This window comes from Anopheles aquasalis, chromosome 2, assembly GCF_943734665.1.
Source record: "Anopheles aquasalis chromosome 2, idAnoAquaMG_Q_19, whole genome shotgun sequence".
In the NCBI taxonomy this organism is placed as follows: domain Eukaryota; kingdom Metazoa; phylum Arthropoda; class Insecta; order Diptera; family Culicidae; genus Anopheles; species Anopheles aquasalis.
Genome location: NC_064877.1, coordinates 17,930,001 through 17,942,533, shown reverse-complemented (window position 1 = coordinate 17,942,533; position 12,533 = coordinate 17,930,001). Strand labels below are relative to the sequence as shown.

General features: G+C 46.7%; 2 protein-coding genes across 10 annotated transcripts in view; one reads left to right on the top strand and one right to left on the bottom strand.

The window, feature by feature from the left end:
- The window catches only part of LOC126571124 (elongation of very long chain fatty acids protein AAEL008004), a 37,007-nt gene extending 30,275 nt beyond the window's left edge, over positions 1-6,732 (top strand). For 3 of the 4 annotated variants that reach the window (XM_050229405.1, XM_050229403.1, XM_050229404.1), the window contains 6 exons: positions 1,072-1,155; positions 2,133-2,189; positions 4,048-4,153; positions 4,257-4,393; positions 4,469-4,621; positions 4,981-6,732. In XM_050229405.1, coding sequence (XP_050085362.1) covers positions 1,072-1,155; positions 2,133-2,189; positions 4,048-4,153; positions 4,257-4,393; positions 4,469-4,621; positions 4,981-5,247 — 804 coding nt within the window. In that variant the 3' untranslated portion in view covers positions 5,248-6,732. The remainder of the gene's footprint in view (positions 1-1,071; positions 1,156-2,132; positions 2,190-4,047; positions 4,154-4,256; positions 4,394-4,468; positions 4,622-4,980) is intronic. The other variant, XM_050229406.1, reaches the window with a different exon arrangement.
- A 5,121-nt stretch (positions 6,733-11,853) lies between these two features.
- Positions 11,854-12,533, bottom strand: part of LOC126571121 (proteoglycan Cow) — a 75,215-nt gene continuing 74,535 nt past the window's right edge. For all 6 annotated transcript variants that reach the window (XM_050229395.1, XM_050229400.1, XM_050229401.1 and 3 more), the window contains one exon: positions 11,854-12,533. This exon is cut by the window's right edge. The gene's annotated coding sequence lies outside the window, so the exon portion shown is untranslated.

The following is a 12,533-nucleotide window of genomic DNA, read 5'->3' as shown; positions in this document are numbered from 1 at the left end:
TTCATAATGTAAATGTCATCACCCTCGTACGTTTCCTGTTTGTCCTTTGTTCTGGGATAGATATCCTGAAGAATGTCCCTCTCCATCCCCCAAACATCCCTCCGTTCTTCTCTCTATCATGCTACGAAGATTGTATAAAGAACAGCAAATCTTGGTGACTGGTTCCGCGGGCATCAAACAGGCATCACGTCCGGCGAACGGTGTGTGGTTCGTAGTACTTCGTTCGCAACACTAGTACCTAGGCACCAGCTCCACAATACCTCCAGCATCCAGCATCCACTCCGAACTATGACTCGAGTGGACCCCGGGTGCTAATGGATGCTAGAGTCGCTACTTGCTCGTGGACCACATGGCCAGCGGTCATTGTTTCGTTTGGTTTTTGATTGGTGTTCCCGCGAGGCGAGGGCTCCTAATCGTATCCGCGTACAGGACACAGCGGTCGATAGAGGGCCATAGATCAGCAAAGGAGGTATCCTAGTATCAAAGCTAGAACCTTGCGCCTCGCCTCAATCAGACACTAGGAGGAGGTTTGTATCAAAAGCTTCGGAGGGTTTTACTCCATAGGTTTGTATTCAGGATGTTGTTGCGAGAGTGCACACCACTCATTCACATATACACACGGTTGTTATTGTTATGTTTTATGTTGTTTGATGTGGATGTGGATGCGTTGTGCTCTTCGCCTCATTCTCGCGTTTAATCGCCGAAGATAGCCGTCAGATCGCAGGGGATCAGCGGACCAGCGGAGCGTTATTGCGAATCCCTCACAAAAGAGGAGGACGCTCGTCGATCGTCGAAGTGAATTGTTTAACCATAATCCTAAAGCACTACGGTGACGTCAAGGGAGAAACACAAAACAAACACCACACAACACATTTGTACAGTTGTTACCTGACTACGAGTACCGATCTTAGACCGACTTTATTACGCACTCCTGGACCCTGACGGTTAAGACAAGACAACAGACATACAGACAGGCAGCACACAAACAAACACACATCTTGGAGCGTTGGAAACCGGAATTCGAACTAACCAAAAACGTATCAAATCACGATTTTCTATCGAATTTTACAGATCGGTGTATCGGGTTGGCTAACGGGACATTATAACTTCCGATGTCAGCCAGTCGACTATAGTAACCACCCCAAAACGCTGAGGGTAGGTTGATAAGAACATGCACAAGCTGCAAACAAGCGCAAAAAAACCGAAGCCAACCAACCAGGTGGCCCCCCCAAAAAAAAAAAAAACCATCCCTACGCTTTATTCTCACGTTGCTTGCATGAATCCCTTCCCCACGCCATTAGCACGCTTTTGACCCCGTTAACGCGGTAGCAATTTCCTTCTTTACTAATCGTTTTCTGTTTTGCGCTAGCTAACACCACTCCTATCATCCGGTAATGGGCTCGTAACTTGTTTAGTACGTAGCGTTAACCTTCCTAAGCTAAGACTATAGCAATTTCGATCGCAGTGTACAGTTAATCGCCCTTTTCGGCTGTAATGCATACCGAGTGCTCCATACCACTAACGGAAATAGGTTATTTATATCGTAAATTGTAGTTAGCAGCCACTAGCCTTACGTTTCGATCGTTTTGCTAACCTCAATTCCACAACATTCCATCTTTAGCTCTTCTTTCCTCAGCCATCCAGCATCCATTGGTCATTAATTGCATGTTTTTCCCTTCCTTTGATACGACCCCATTGCCAGCCCACCACCACCACCACCACCACCACCATGTGTCTCACACTCACCTCTCGCTCTCTCTCCCTTCCCAGCATCCTTTTTCACCCTAGCATGCATGAGGGCCCTGTCTCTCGTCCCACCTACCTTTCTCTCATTCACACCATTGTTGCATCCTTTCCTTTGAGTGTTTGTGTTAGCATTCGTTCACAGCAACGAGCTCCTCTTGCCTTAACCGAACAGCCCCCCCCCCCGGCCACCTTTTCCGGTTCTTGTAGTGCATTCATTTCTGGCCCTTGCCCTTTGGCCTTCTTTTCTTGCCCCTGGTTCTTGCGCGTGATCCTCGGCATAAGTTCGGTCAATTTCTCTAATGCATTCTTTTTTTTTTTGCACTCCACCAAAATATCTACGATCCTCCGTGTGCTCCTCGTCGATTCGTCCTGGTCCTGGTTTGCAGATGGTGCATGCCTGCTGGTGGTATTACTTCTCAAAGTTCACCGAATTCTTCGACACGGTAAGTAGGACGAAGTGGTAGTAACCGACTAGATGGCATTTCAGCAGCGGAATGACAACCGGAGTAGCCTTCCTTCTTTGGTTATCGATCTAGAAGCTTCCGAATCGACGACTGGCCTTCACGGTCACCTTTCAAGTGCCACTCATCTTGCGAGCAAAGCATTAGCAGCTATCAACTTGCCAAAAAAGATGGCACAGTGCCGCCCATGAAAAGAAGTTAGGAGTAGCCACAACATCGGCAAAAAAAAAACGGATTCCTTGTGATTTCAAATATTGACGCCAATCAGGCAGAGCAGCAGCAGCTTGTCAAGTGTTGCTAAGCACCGCGGAAGAGGAAGCGTGTCTCTGCTGTGTTTACTTGCGTGCGCCGCACACACAAACCCAACACACGCTACGCAAACATGAACCTGGAAGCTTCAAGGGGGGGGGCGCACATGAGTTCAAAGTCATACCCCTCACCCTCACCCAACCACACTGTATTGAGCACAAATTGAGGTGGTTCGCCAAATAGTGCGCAGACGACTGATGGGCGGACGGATTCGACCGATCATCGTGACTTGCGAGGAAAGCTCTGCGTCACTGGGATTTGCCCGGACGTACTCGTCATTTTCGCCACTTTTTGCGGTTACTTGACTTGCTCTATTGGTGTCCGCTGCTCCTCGTACACGCTGAAGATGCTCGTTGTTTGTCTTTCCAATCGAATCTTCGCTGCCCGAAGTGAAGTGGAGACGAGGAGTGGCTGCATATGAACCTAACGTTCATCGAATTTCGGAAGATTCTGGAAGGTCCAAGGTCCAACCTTTTCTCCTACGAACTCCCCCCGAAACCACTGTCCTAACGAGCGAGCTCATTGAACCTGTTTCTTCACCAAGCAGGCCACTCTTTCCGCTTCATTCTCCCTCTCTTGCTCTCTCTCTCTCTCTCTCTCTCTCTCTCTCTCTCTCTCTCTCTCTCTCTCTCTCTCTCTCTCTCTCTATTACTCATCTTCCCGTGCGCTGCGTTGTCTTCGACTCAGCGGTAAATTTATCGAAGATACACCGCCTCGGCGTCCACCTGGGCGTCCACCTGGGCGTCCACCTGGGCGTAAGTGTCACACACAGCTGAAGATGGCAATTGGTAGAATGGCGTCCAAAGTTCTCGGTCTGCTGCTAGCGGAACCTGCATCAGGATTGTCCGACGCCAAATGATATGCAAAGAAATGTGCAAACCAGTTTCGGGGCGTCGAAACCGAGGAAACCCGGATAACCGGAAAGTCGCTTCACGGCACGGCACTAGAAGCTGTCGAATGTTATGCCCCGCTTTGGGCTCTTCCTATCCCAAATCTCTTGCAGCTGTTTTTTCGGACAAAAGTTCGGTCGAGGCCTGAGCCAGAGGCCTGAGTGTTATCTCTTTATCCTTTATCCGGTTAACTGGAATCGCGGGGATTGAGCATTTCAATATGGCACCGAGCAGGTATGCAATGTGGAGGGTGCGACGGACGGTCGGTGGTTGCCGACCGGTTGCGCTGAACTGGCCGTGCACAGTGCGCAGTGCCCTAGAACGGCTTTTGGCCGTGAGCGGTGCAACGAGCGTCGTCCACCTTGGAATGTCGTCCGTCCGTAGCGTGTTTTCACTTCAACCTTCCCGCCCTCCCAACCCGCCTCAGGGTGGTTGACGTGTTCTAGAAAATTACATCGAGCCCTAATCAGTGCTAGCGAGCTAGCTGTGCAGCTCAGACAGTTTGCGAACCGAAGGAAGGCTACTCGAGGGTGCGATGTTGACCCCGTTTGACCGGTCACCACCAGGTGACACCGTGAACGATCTCCTTTTACTGACGCAAGTTCTCTCTCTCTCTTTCTCTCTCTATCTCCCTCCCACAGTTCTTCTTTGTGCTGCGCAAAAAGAGTAGTCAAGTGTCTACATTGCACGTCATTCACCATGGATGTATGCCAATGTCGGTATGGTTTGGTGTAAAGTTCACTCCAGGTATGTTCGCCTCGATTCAGCACCTCGAATCAGGCCAATCGCCAATCCACAGACGCCAGAGTCAGTGTCCGTAACCAACCGTTCGTTCTCCTGCGTTCCACAGGTGGTCACAGCACATTCTTCGGCCTTTTGAACACGTTCGTACACATAGTTATGTATACTTACTACCTGTTTACTGCCCTCGGACCGCAATTCCAGAAGTACCTGTGGTGGAAGAAGTACCTTACCGCCCTACAGATGGTAAGGGGCTGGCGGACATGCGACCGGTCGCTATTCTAACATCACTTAACATTAACGCATTCTTTGCCTTTACAGGTCCAGTTTGTTGCGATCATGGTACACGCTTTCCAACTGTTGTTCATCGATTGCAACTATCCGAAAGCTTTCGTCTGGTGGATCGGTATGCATGCTGTGATGTTCTTCTTCCTGTTCAACGAGTTCTACCAGAGCACCTACAAAGCCCAAAAGGTATGATCGATGGGGATGAGACAGATGCTGCTCGCTTTCTCAATCATTTTTTTTTTGGCGATTCGCGATCGCACACAATCGATACCGGTTGTAGCGGGTTGTGGGTTGACCCAGAAACTGGAAGTCACTCAGCTTGGTCCACCATCCAAATCCTTGGATTTCGAGGGTGCAGTGCCATGACATTCCATTTTAGCACCTGCAAAAGGGTGCTAAGTGTGCGATCGGATTTCGTCAATCACGTCTGTCCCTCCGTCGCCTTGACTTCGTCGCGAGTTTCATTCACAATCACACCACCACCAGGATGACGATCACGAGCACGACTACTAATTGGGATATTTCTATCATTCTTCTCATTGTAGCTGAAGCGAGAAGCGGCCAACAGGAAGCGGGAGGCCGATGCGCTGTTGCTAAAGCAGCAGCAACAGCAGCAGCTAGCAAACGGTGGCACCCATACGGCCAACGGTTCTGCGACGTCGGCGGCGCCGGCTGCGTCGAACGGTAGCGTCAGCGTAGGCAACGGTACCGGTAACAAGGCGGCCGACTACTACGTGCGCGGTGATCTGCCGGCCGAGATCGAGCTGACGCACCGGTCGAACGCATCCAACACCGCGGGTCCGGTTCAATAATGGCGCGCGCCCGCGGCGTACTGTTGTTATAATTAATGATTAATTTATTTTAAAAACAACCCAACCCACAACCAATTCGTGTCTACGATTCCCGATACTACTACTACTACTACTACTACTACTGCTACCACAACCATCAACACCAACAACACCATAACAACCACACGATCGATCCGTCGGTCGTGCACGTGCAACCGACAAAACCTATTCCTTGTGCTGCTACCCCGTGATGGTGAGATTGTTTGCACCTTGTACGTTGCCTACTGGTGTGTCTGCTGGTCCCTTGCTCATCTCAACTCAGGCAAAGTGCCGCCGTACCGGCGGAACGGAGAGAGCGCGGGCACGAGCACAAGGAATGCACGCATTCGACCATCCCGGTTCCGGCTTCGAAAGGGAAGGCCCTGTGGCGTTCGCTACACTATACTACCACTGGTTCTTCGCTCCGTTACGATTCGTTGCGACGTCGGATAGTGCGTCGTGAAGTGCGCTGCTTTGAAAAACCATCGCGCATCTGATGGTATCAGGGTCACGCGCCCCTATCGTCCAGTTTAATGCGTGGATAAGAAAGTATCCGCTGGATCCGGTGTTTATACAGTGATGCTATTTTGATACAGAAAAATGAAGATAAAAACTATACGAATGAAAAACAAGAGAAAAAAACAGAACAAAACAAAAAAAACACAAGAACAAACAGAAACTGCTTGCGCAGCGAGTGTACAGGAAAAACAAGAGAGAGAGAGAAAGAAAGAATTAACAAAATGCAAATGCAAGATGATACGGTGACAGTAGCAACTATTAAGAAAGACGAGAGAGATGCGCAAGATATGCAAAACAATTGTATAGGAATGTGGTGCGTGCAATAGCGCAATGCGCGCAGTGTACGCAGCAGCAATAGGGAAGAAAAGAGAAGAGAACAATCAAAGATTCACGTCGACGTTACAATGAGTAACAATAGGGGCGAATAGACAAAAGGGAAATTCAGGGCAACGTGATAAGCGCGCGCGTGCCTGCATACAGCGCTGCTGCTTCGAGCAGCGTGATGATATCGATATCAGCACCGATTCGACAACCGTTTCGTTGCTCCGTCGAGGTGCGTTGTTGATGGTGCTGGGCTTTACCCGCCTCGATGTGTCGCCGTTTCGCCTTTAAGCATTTTCCCCTTTTTCCCCTTTTCTACCGCTGCCACAGCTTGAGAAGATGTGGCTCCCAGAGGTTGCACCTCTTTCCCTCTCCTCCATCTTCAACTCCCCCACCCGGGAAGCTAGGCGCAAAAGGCGAGCGAGCGAGTGCTCGGAAGTGAGTGAGGGTGTATGTGTGTGCGTGTGTGCGTGTGTATATCTGTGTGTGTCCTAGCATTATATAAGAGAGCGGAAGGGTTAAGCGACTCGCCAATTCTATTTTTCACCCCCTCCCTTTACGTTTAAGGAATGATTTTTATTTTTCTTCTTTTGGAAAGCAATAAAAAAGAGAGAAAATACATACACATACGAAGAGCACGCTAGTGTACCGGGAGCAGCAGCACGCCACGGGACGACGGATCATAGAAGGACATCCCATTCCGTTCCGGGTGCGTGCTGAAATGAAAGAAAGAATACGATCGCGAAGAAGGTGTTAAAATTGAAAACGAAATCACTTCGTAGCTCGCTGTCGCGCTATACAGATGATGGGAGAAGTAGTAAAATACAAAAATGTCGACAGTTGATCGTTTGGAAGTTGCAAAGTGAGGGAAGAATCAAACCATTTCACTGACGGCACTGGCGCGCGTTGGAGTCTGTTAGTTCACAGAAAGCATCGGTTTCGATATCAAATGGAAAAGCTTTTCTTGTAGTACAGCCTTTCAATTAGTGAATTGACGATGAAACAAAGGAGAAGAAGAACCATTTGCGTTCCCTATTCAGCCACCTTTCCCCATAACAAACCAGCCCACCGTGCAGTAGAAATGAAGCTTTAAAAGTAGTTGTGCGATGTTAAGAGCTGCAGATAGCTACAGATCGTTAAAGTAAAGGAGAAACACAACGAACTGTAAGTGAACCGTCTTTTAGGAGGTTATGGTGTTCTGCTGGCAGAACAGCAAAGCGCCAACGTGATTCACAAGCAAAGGGGAGTGTCATCCGTCGCCTGTCGAAACACTAATTACCTTGGGTGCAATAGTCTTAGTAGGCTCTCGAGGCCGCTCCAATGGTGTCATTTGTTTCTGCTTTAGGTGGTTTAGAATGGATAAAAGGCAGTCAAGGAGTGAAGATGAAAGGAGAAGCGATCTCCTCCGCCACTGGCCACAACTGGGCATAGAGCTCAATCATGTGTTTTAAAGAAAAAAAGGATTCTGGCGCTAGAAGAACGAAGTCAACTTGATGACCGTTGTCCTGGGTGCTATGAATTAAAATAAATATATTCGAATGGATTAAGTCTCCTGTCATACTCCTGCTCGGTTTAAAGCTTCCGCGGTGAATCCACTGGCAGCCTAGAAAGAAAGGCAAAAGGACATGATCAATGCCTGAATCAATTGACTCACTTCAAAGTCCTCTATCACTTGTTCCGGGAGGTTCTATTTTCAGAACATCTAAAGACAAATTTGAAAGAGCTACAGTATGCGACCAGCTTGTTAAACATCGACATATGTAGAGGAGGACAACCATCTAGTCATCTGTGTAAGCCGTTCTATTTTTAGGTTTTCCGCATTCGAAAAAAACCCATACAGCACTTATCAATGCGGATATGTTCACTCTATTGTTGGCGTATAGCTTTCGAACGATCATCATCAACGATCTTCGTCACGCTGTGCGTAGTATCAGCGTGGAATCAGGTTTTCATGCTAATGTATTGATATTAGTTCATCGGAGGAAGACATCCAGTCGCAAAAATCGACGGTTGTACCTCTGGATGGATCATATCGAAATGAGTGTTTGTCGTGATATCACCAGTATCCGCTAGTGCGAGGTTTTCATTCCGTGAGCTGCCTGCCCAACGGAACAGTGAGCACAGAATTTTGTTCAGTGCTTTTACCACTGGGTCTGCCTAGTCAATGATTTAAAGCGCTGAAAGGGCCTCGAATTGGATAAACGGGATAACAATGAATAGTTCGCTTCTGAGCAGCACTAAGCTATTGGCATTAGTGTGTTTGTTCTGGCCCGTTGGTTCGGTATGGCGTCAGGAGTCACCGTGCGCGGATGTATTTAGCTACCAAGTGGATTTCAATTCAATATCGAATTTATCTCAAATATATGGTCTCATCGAGCTACGCAATTTACGCAGCACGACAACCGTTAAACTGATTGTTCAATTGTACTTCAATGAAGGTGTCGTAAAGGTAGCTTACCTTTGCCCAACAATTTTTCAATTGTTGTGCCTGTACAGGGTGTACCATAAAAAAATGCAAATGCTTTCATTGCTCTGTTTTGAGTATTTTTTCAACACCAATATGGCATTATGGGGTATCGGTGTGTTCGTAAGAGTCTTATCTATCAAATGATGTATAATAAGTACCCGTGCAAAAGATGTCTGTCCGGAAAAATGTATTCAAAGGCGACAGTGTCGAGTTTGCTTCGCGCCCAAGAGAAATCTCATAGATATAACAGCGGTCCTCAGATGTATTCTTGGCATTGTTTACAGGATTAAACGTTCTATTCATGAAGGGCCAAGGCCTAGGAAACACGTTAGTGATCGGCAACGATCTGAGCGCACTGAAAAAGTGGTAATATCCGTCAGAGCAAAAGTTAGCGAAATCCAGTGCAATCCATATGAAAGCTTGCATAAGAGACGAATATCTCAAGATCCTGCCTGCATCGGTTGGCCAAATATGACCTAAAAGCAATCTCTAGAGCTAGGGTGAAGCGTAATTTAATAGTTGAAAGGATAAAACATCTTTAGACAGGATAAAACATAGTTTGAAAATGGCACCAGTTTTCATAAAATCCATTACTAAAATGAATATTGATGTTTATATCACTTTTTTGAAGGAACACGTTTTAGCATGGATTAAAGCAAACTTCAAAACACCAGAAAATGTTGAGTTTCAGCAAGATGGAGGCCCCTGCGATACGTCTTAACGGTCTGAAACATGGTTGAAGGAAAACATGAATTTTTGGTCGAATGATTTATGCCCTCCAAGCGGTCCTGAATTAAATCGGTTGGGCTATTCAATATGGGCATTTGCTCGACCTAAGACCTGTGAACCATAACACCATACACGGTTGGTTCGCTGAAATCGTTTATCATCAAAGCCTGGTCTTCTAAGTTGGACACTTATGTTACAGAGAGTGTTCTCGAATTCGTAACCGCTTGGAGAAATTAATTGAGAAAACAGGCCGACAAACCCACTCATTTTGTTTGTTTTTGATAAACAAAGAAATATAGAGCGAATGAAATACTTTGAAACAGTAGAAAATATAAAAAAATGGCTTTAAACTTCAAAAAAAGATTTTTGCATTTTTTTATGGTACACCCTGTATATGGTAATAGCAGCTCCACAAGGTCAATAGCACGAAAACTTACATGAACCTGACTAACTTCCATTGACTTTCTTCTTCCTCCTCTTCTTCTTGCTGATTGGAACTCCCAACTACAACCAGATTCTCAAGAAAGCTTAAAATTTACTCAGGAAAGCTGCAACGGCGGGTGTGCAATGTTTTGTGCATCTTTGTACGCAAGCCTTGCGGAAGGAATGAACACCGCGGATGAATTCGGTAAAAATCAGGCACAATTCGTGATTCCATGATTCTATTGTTTAGAAGCCGCTGGTGTTGTAGAATATGTAAGGTGATTTATTTGATCGAATGCGTTAACATCAGTAAGAGTTAAATATATCGCAGTAAAAGTAATTCGTTCAGTTGGACTCATTTAACTTACCGTCAGCGACACTTTTCGTTCCTTGCCGTTCCTTGACTATTTTTATACTGTACGTTCTTCCAGTTTTCATGAACTAGATTTTCAGAGTACATTTGAACAATCCCGAAGTTCCGAAGCAAAAAGAATAGCCGGCACAAGCGAATGCCCAAATCAAATTATCACTCATTTGTCTCTATCTGCTGCAGATTAAAAGCCACTTCGCACTGATACGCGTGCCACCGTGAGACATGCCGGTTTGCCGGGGTGGTGCAAATTGCGGTAGGCAGGCTTGTAAACATCATGTGTTTCGCACCGCTATCAGCGACCATTGGACAACCGATTCGGCAGCCCGCGAGTGTTTTTATCATCTACCACACAGTTCGAAACTCTGTGATGTAACGTTAGTGTGATGTGATGATGCGGATCGCTGATAACGCTCTGCGGATGGCAATTTTGATTACAGCAGACGCGGGTACGGGATTGTGTTCAGTCGCGTAGCAACCTTAAGCCAGAGCAGATTCGAACCGAGCAGCTCCTAGTCGGTGAAGATGAACGGTAGCATCATCGCGGAGGATAGCCATACACCGGACACGGTTGTACCGTCGTTGACGGCTAGCCGCCAGGATCTGGGCGACCAGGAACCGGAGTACGTAAGCAGACGGCAGTACAATCGATTGTTGGCCGATTACAATTCACTGAAGCAACGGTACGAAGCCAACGATCGCCAAAGCTCTTCGTCAGATGAACAACGTGCGTCGCTCGACGCTTGCCTGGAGCGTATTGAACGATTCGAGTTCCTGATGAGAAACATGCAGGAAGATTTTCGTGACATGAAGGCAAGTGTGACGTCTCGGGTTGTGACCGGTGCACCGAAGATCCACACAGTGCGAAAGACGGCCGTTGAGGAAGATAATCCCATCAACTTCGTGATGACCATCGTGCATCCCAAACGTTCGGCTGCTGGAAAAATGTGATTTGATACGCTAGAGGAATGTTGAGAGAGCAAGAGCCCGTTTTTAGTGAGAAATATAAATGAACTATTTATTGAAATTCGAGAGTGTAGTTGAAATTTGAATTTGTGTCCCCGTTATGTGACATTGAGAATGAGGTGCAGCAAAATCCGACACCATCCGACGAACGAAATACGTTATCAGCTGCCGTTGTTACTCATTTCAGCCAAACAGATAAAGCTCGGCTGCATTCTGTGACTTGGCCGTTTCGTAAGCATATTCAAGGCCATAGGCCATCGGCCAGCTAATGGCTGTACGAAAAAGACGTTCTTAAACGTACTGAGTACTTTCAGTAAGAAGCAACAGATCAAAGCTGGCTATTGGTTCGAAAGAAACTGAATCCAATCAGCCTACTCTGTGGTGAAAGGTGTTGCTCTCGAAAATTGCTTCCCATAATTGATGGTCGCATAATGTGACATTTGAAACAAGATACTGATAACACCAAGGATGATTTTCTTTCGCATGCTGAACCGATAATGAAAAAAAAAGAATAAAACAGCGACACTTGTCATTCCGATCCGTCAGACGATTTACTGATGTACTTTCTCCTATGATGGCTGGACACGCACTACTCTGTTCAGTTGCCTCGCGCGATCTCTCTCTCTCTCTCTCTGCTCTGCACTGCGTTGTGTGTTTTGATGTTACAAATTACCTTTCCAATTTACCGGTGTTCTTCGGGGGTTTTGCTCTAAAACGCGCCGCCCCACGCTGCTTGCCGATCTTCTTTTTTATGTTGTTTCTTCATCTGATTTCAAAGCAAGTTGCGCGTTAAACCATATGCTAAGGATGACAACTGGGTGTGTGCGGATGAAGGTAATTGGGGGAGGGAAGTGTGTGATCAGATGATGATGAAGCTCGATGGAGTTTCCTACAGTGGACATCTCGAAACAGTGCTACCTTTTCACTTCTATTCTGTCATCTATTATCTATAGAGGCGCAGCTTCTTAAACGGAGTGTCTTTTACAGTAAAAGCTTTCTTTGCTCTTCTCCTATTACTTTCCTACAGAGTGATCTCAAAATACTATCGCGTTTGCAAATGTGGCCAGTAATGGTACACGATCTCCAATTCTTCGTCCTATCAAAGCCTACTCGGTCTAAACCTTAGAGAAAAGAAAAGCGAAAGCGGTTCTTTGTTCACCGGTGGCTACTGCGTTGGAAGGAGCTGCGCCTACTGTTTCCATCTTCATTTCAGAACGCGTTGTTTACATTCTGCGTTCGCCAAATATCACACTTACAGCAGGAAGCGTAAAGCAGTTGCAGCAGTGTACAGAGGGTAGGAGAGAATGACAAAATCAACCGTAAGCTACCTTTACTGACGTACAACTAAACAACAGCCCCACTTGCAGCCTTCAAGTACAAAAACTATGCAGCTGCGCTTGGGGGTTTTTTTTTTGGTTTGTTTGTCTCGTTGGAGCCGTTTTGTGTTTTAATTTCCTTATTTTGCGAGTGAGG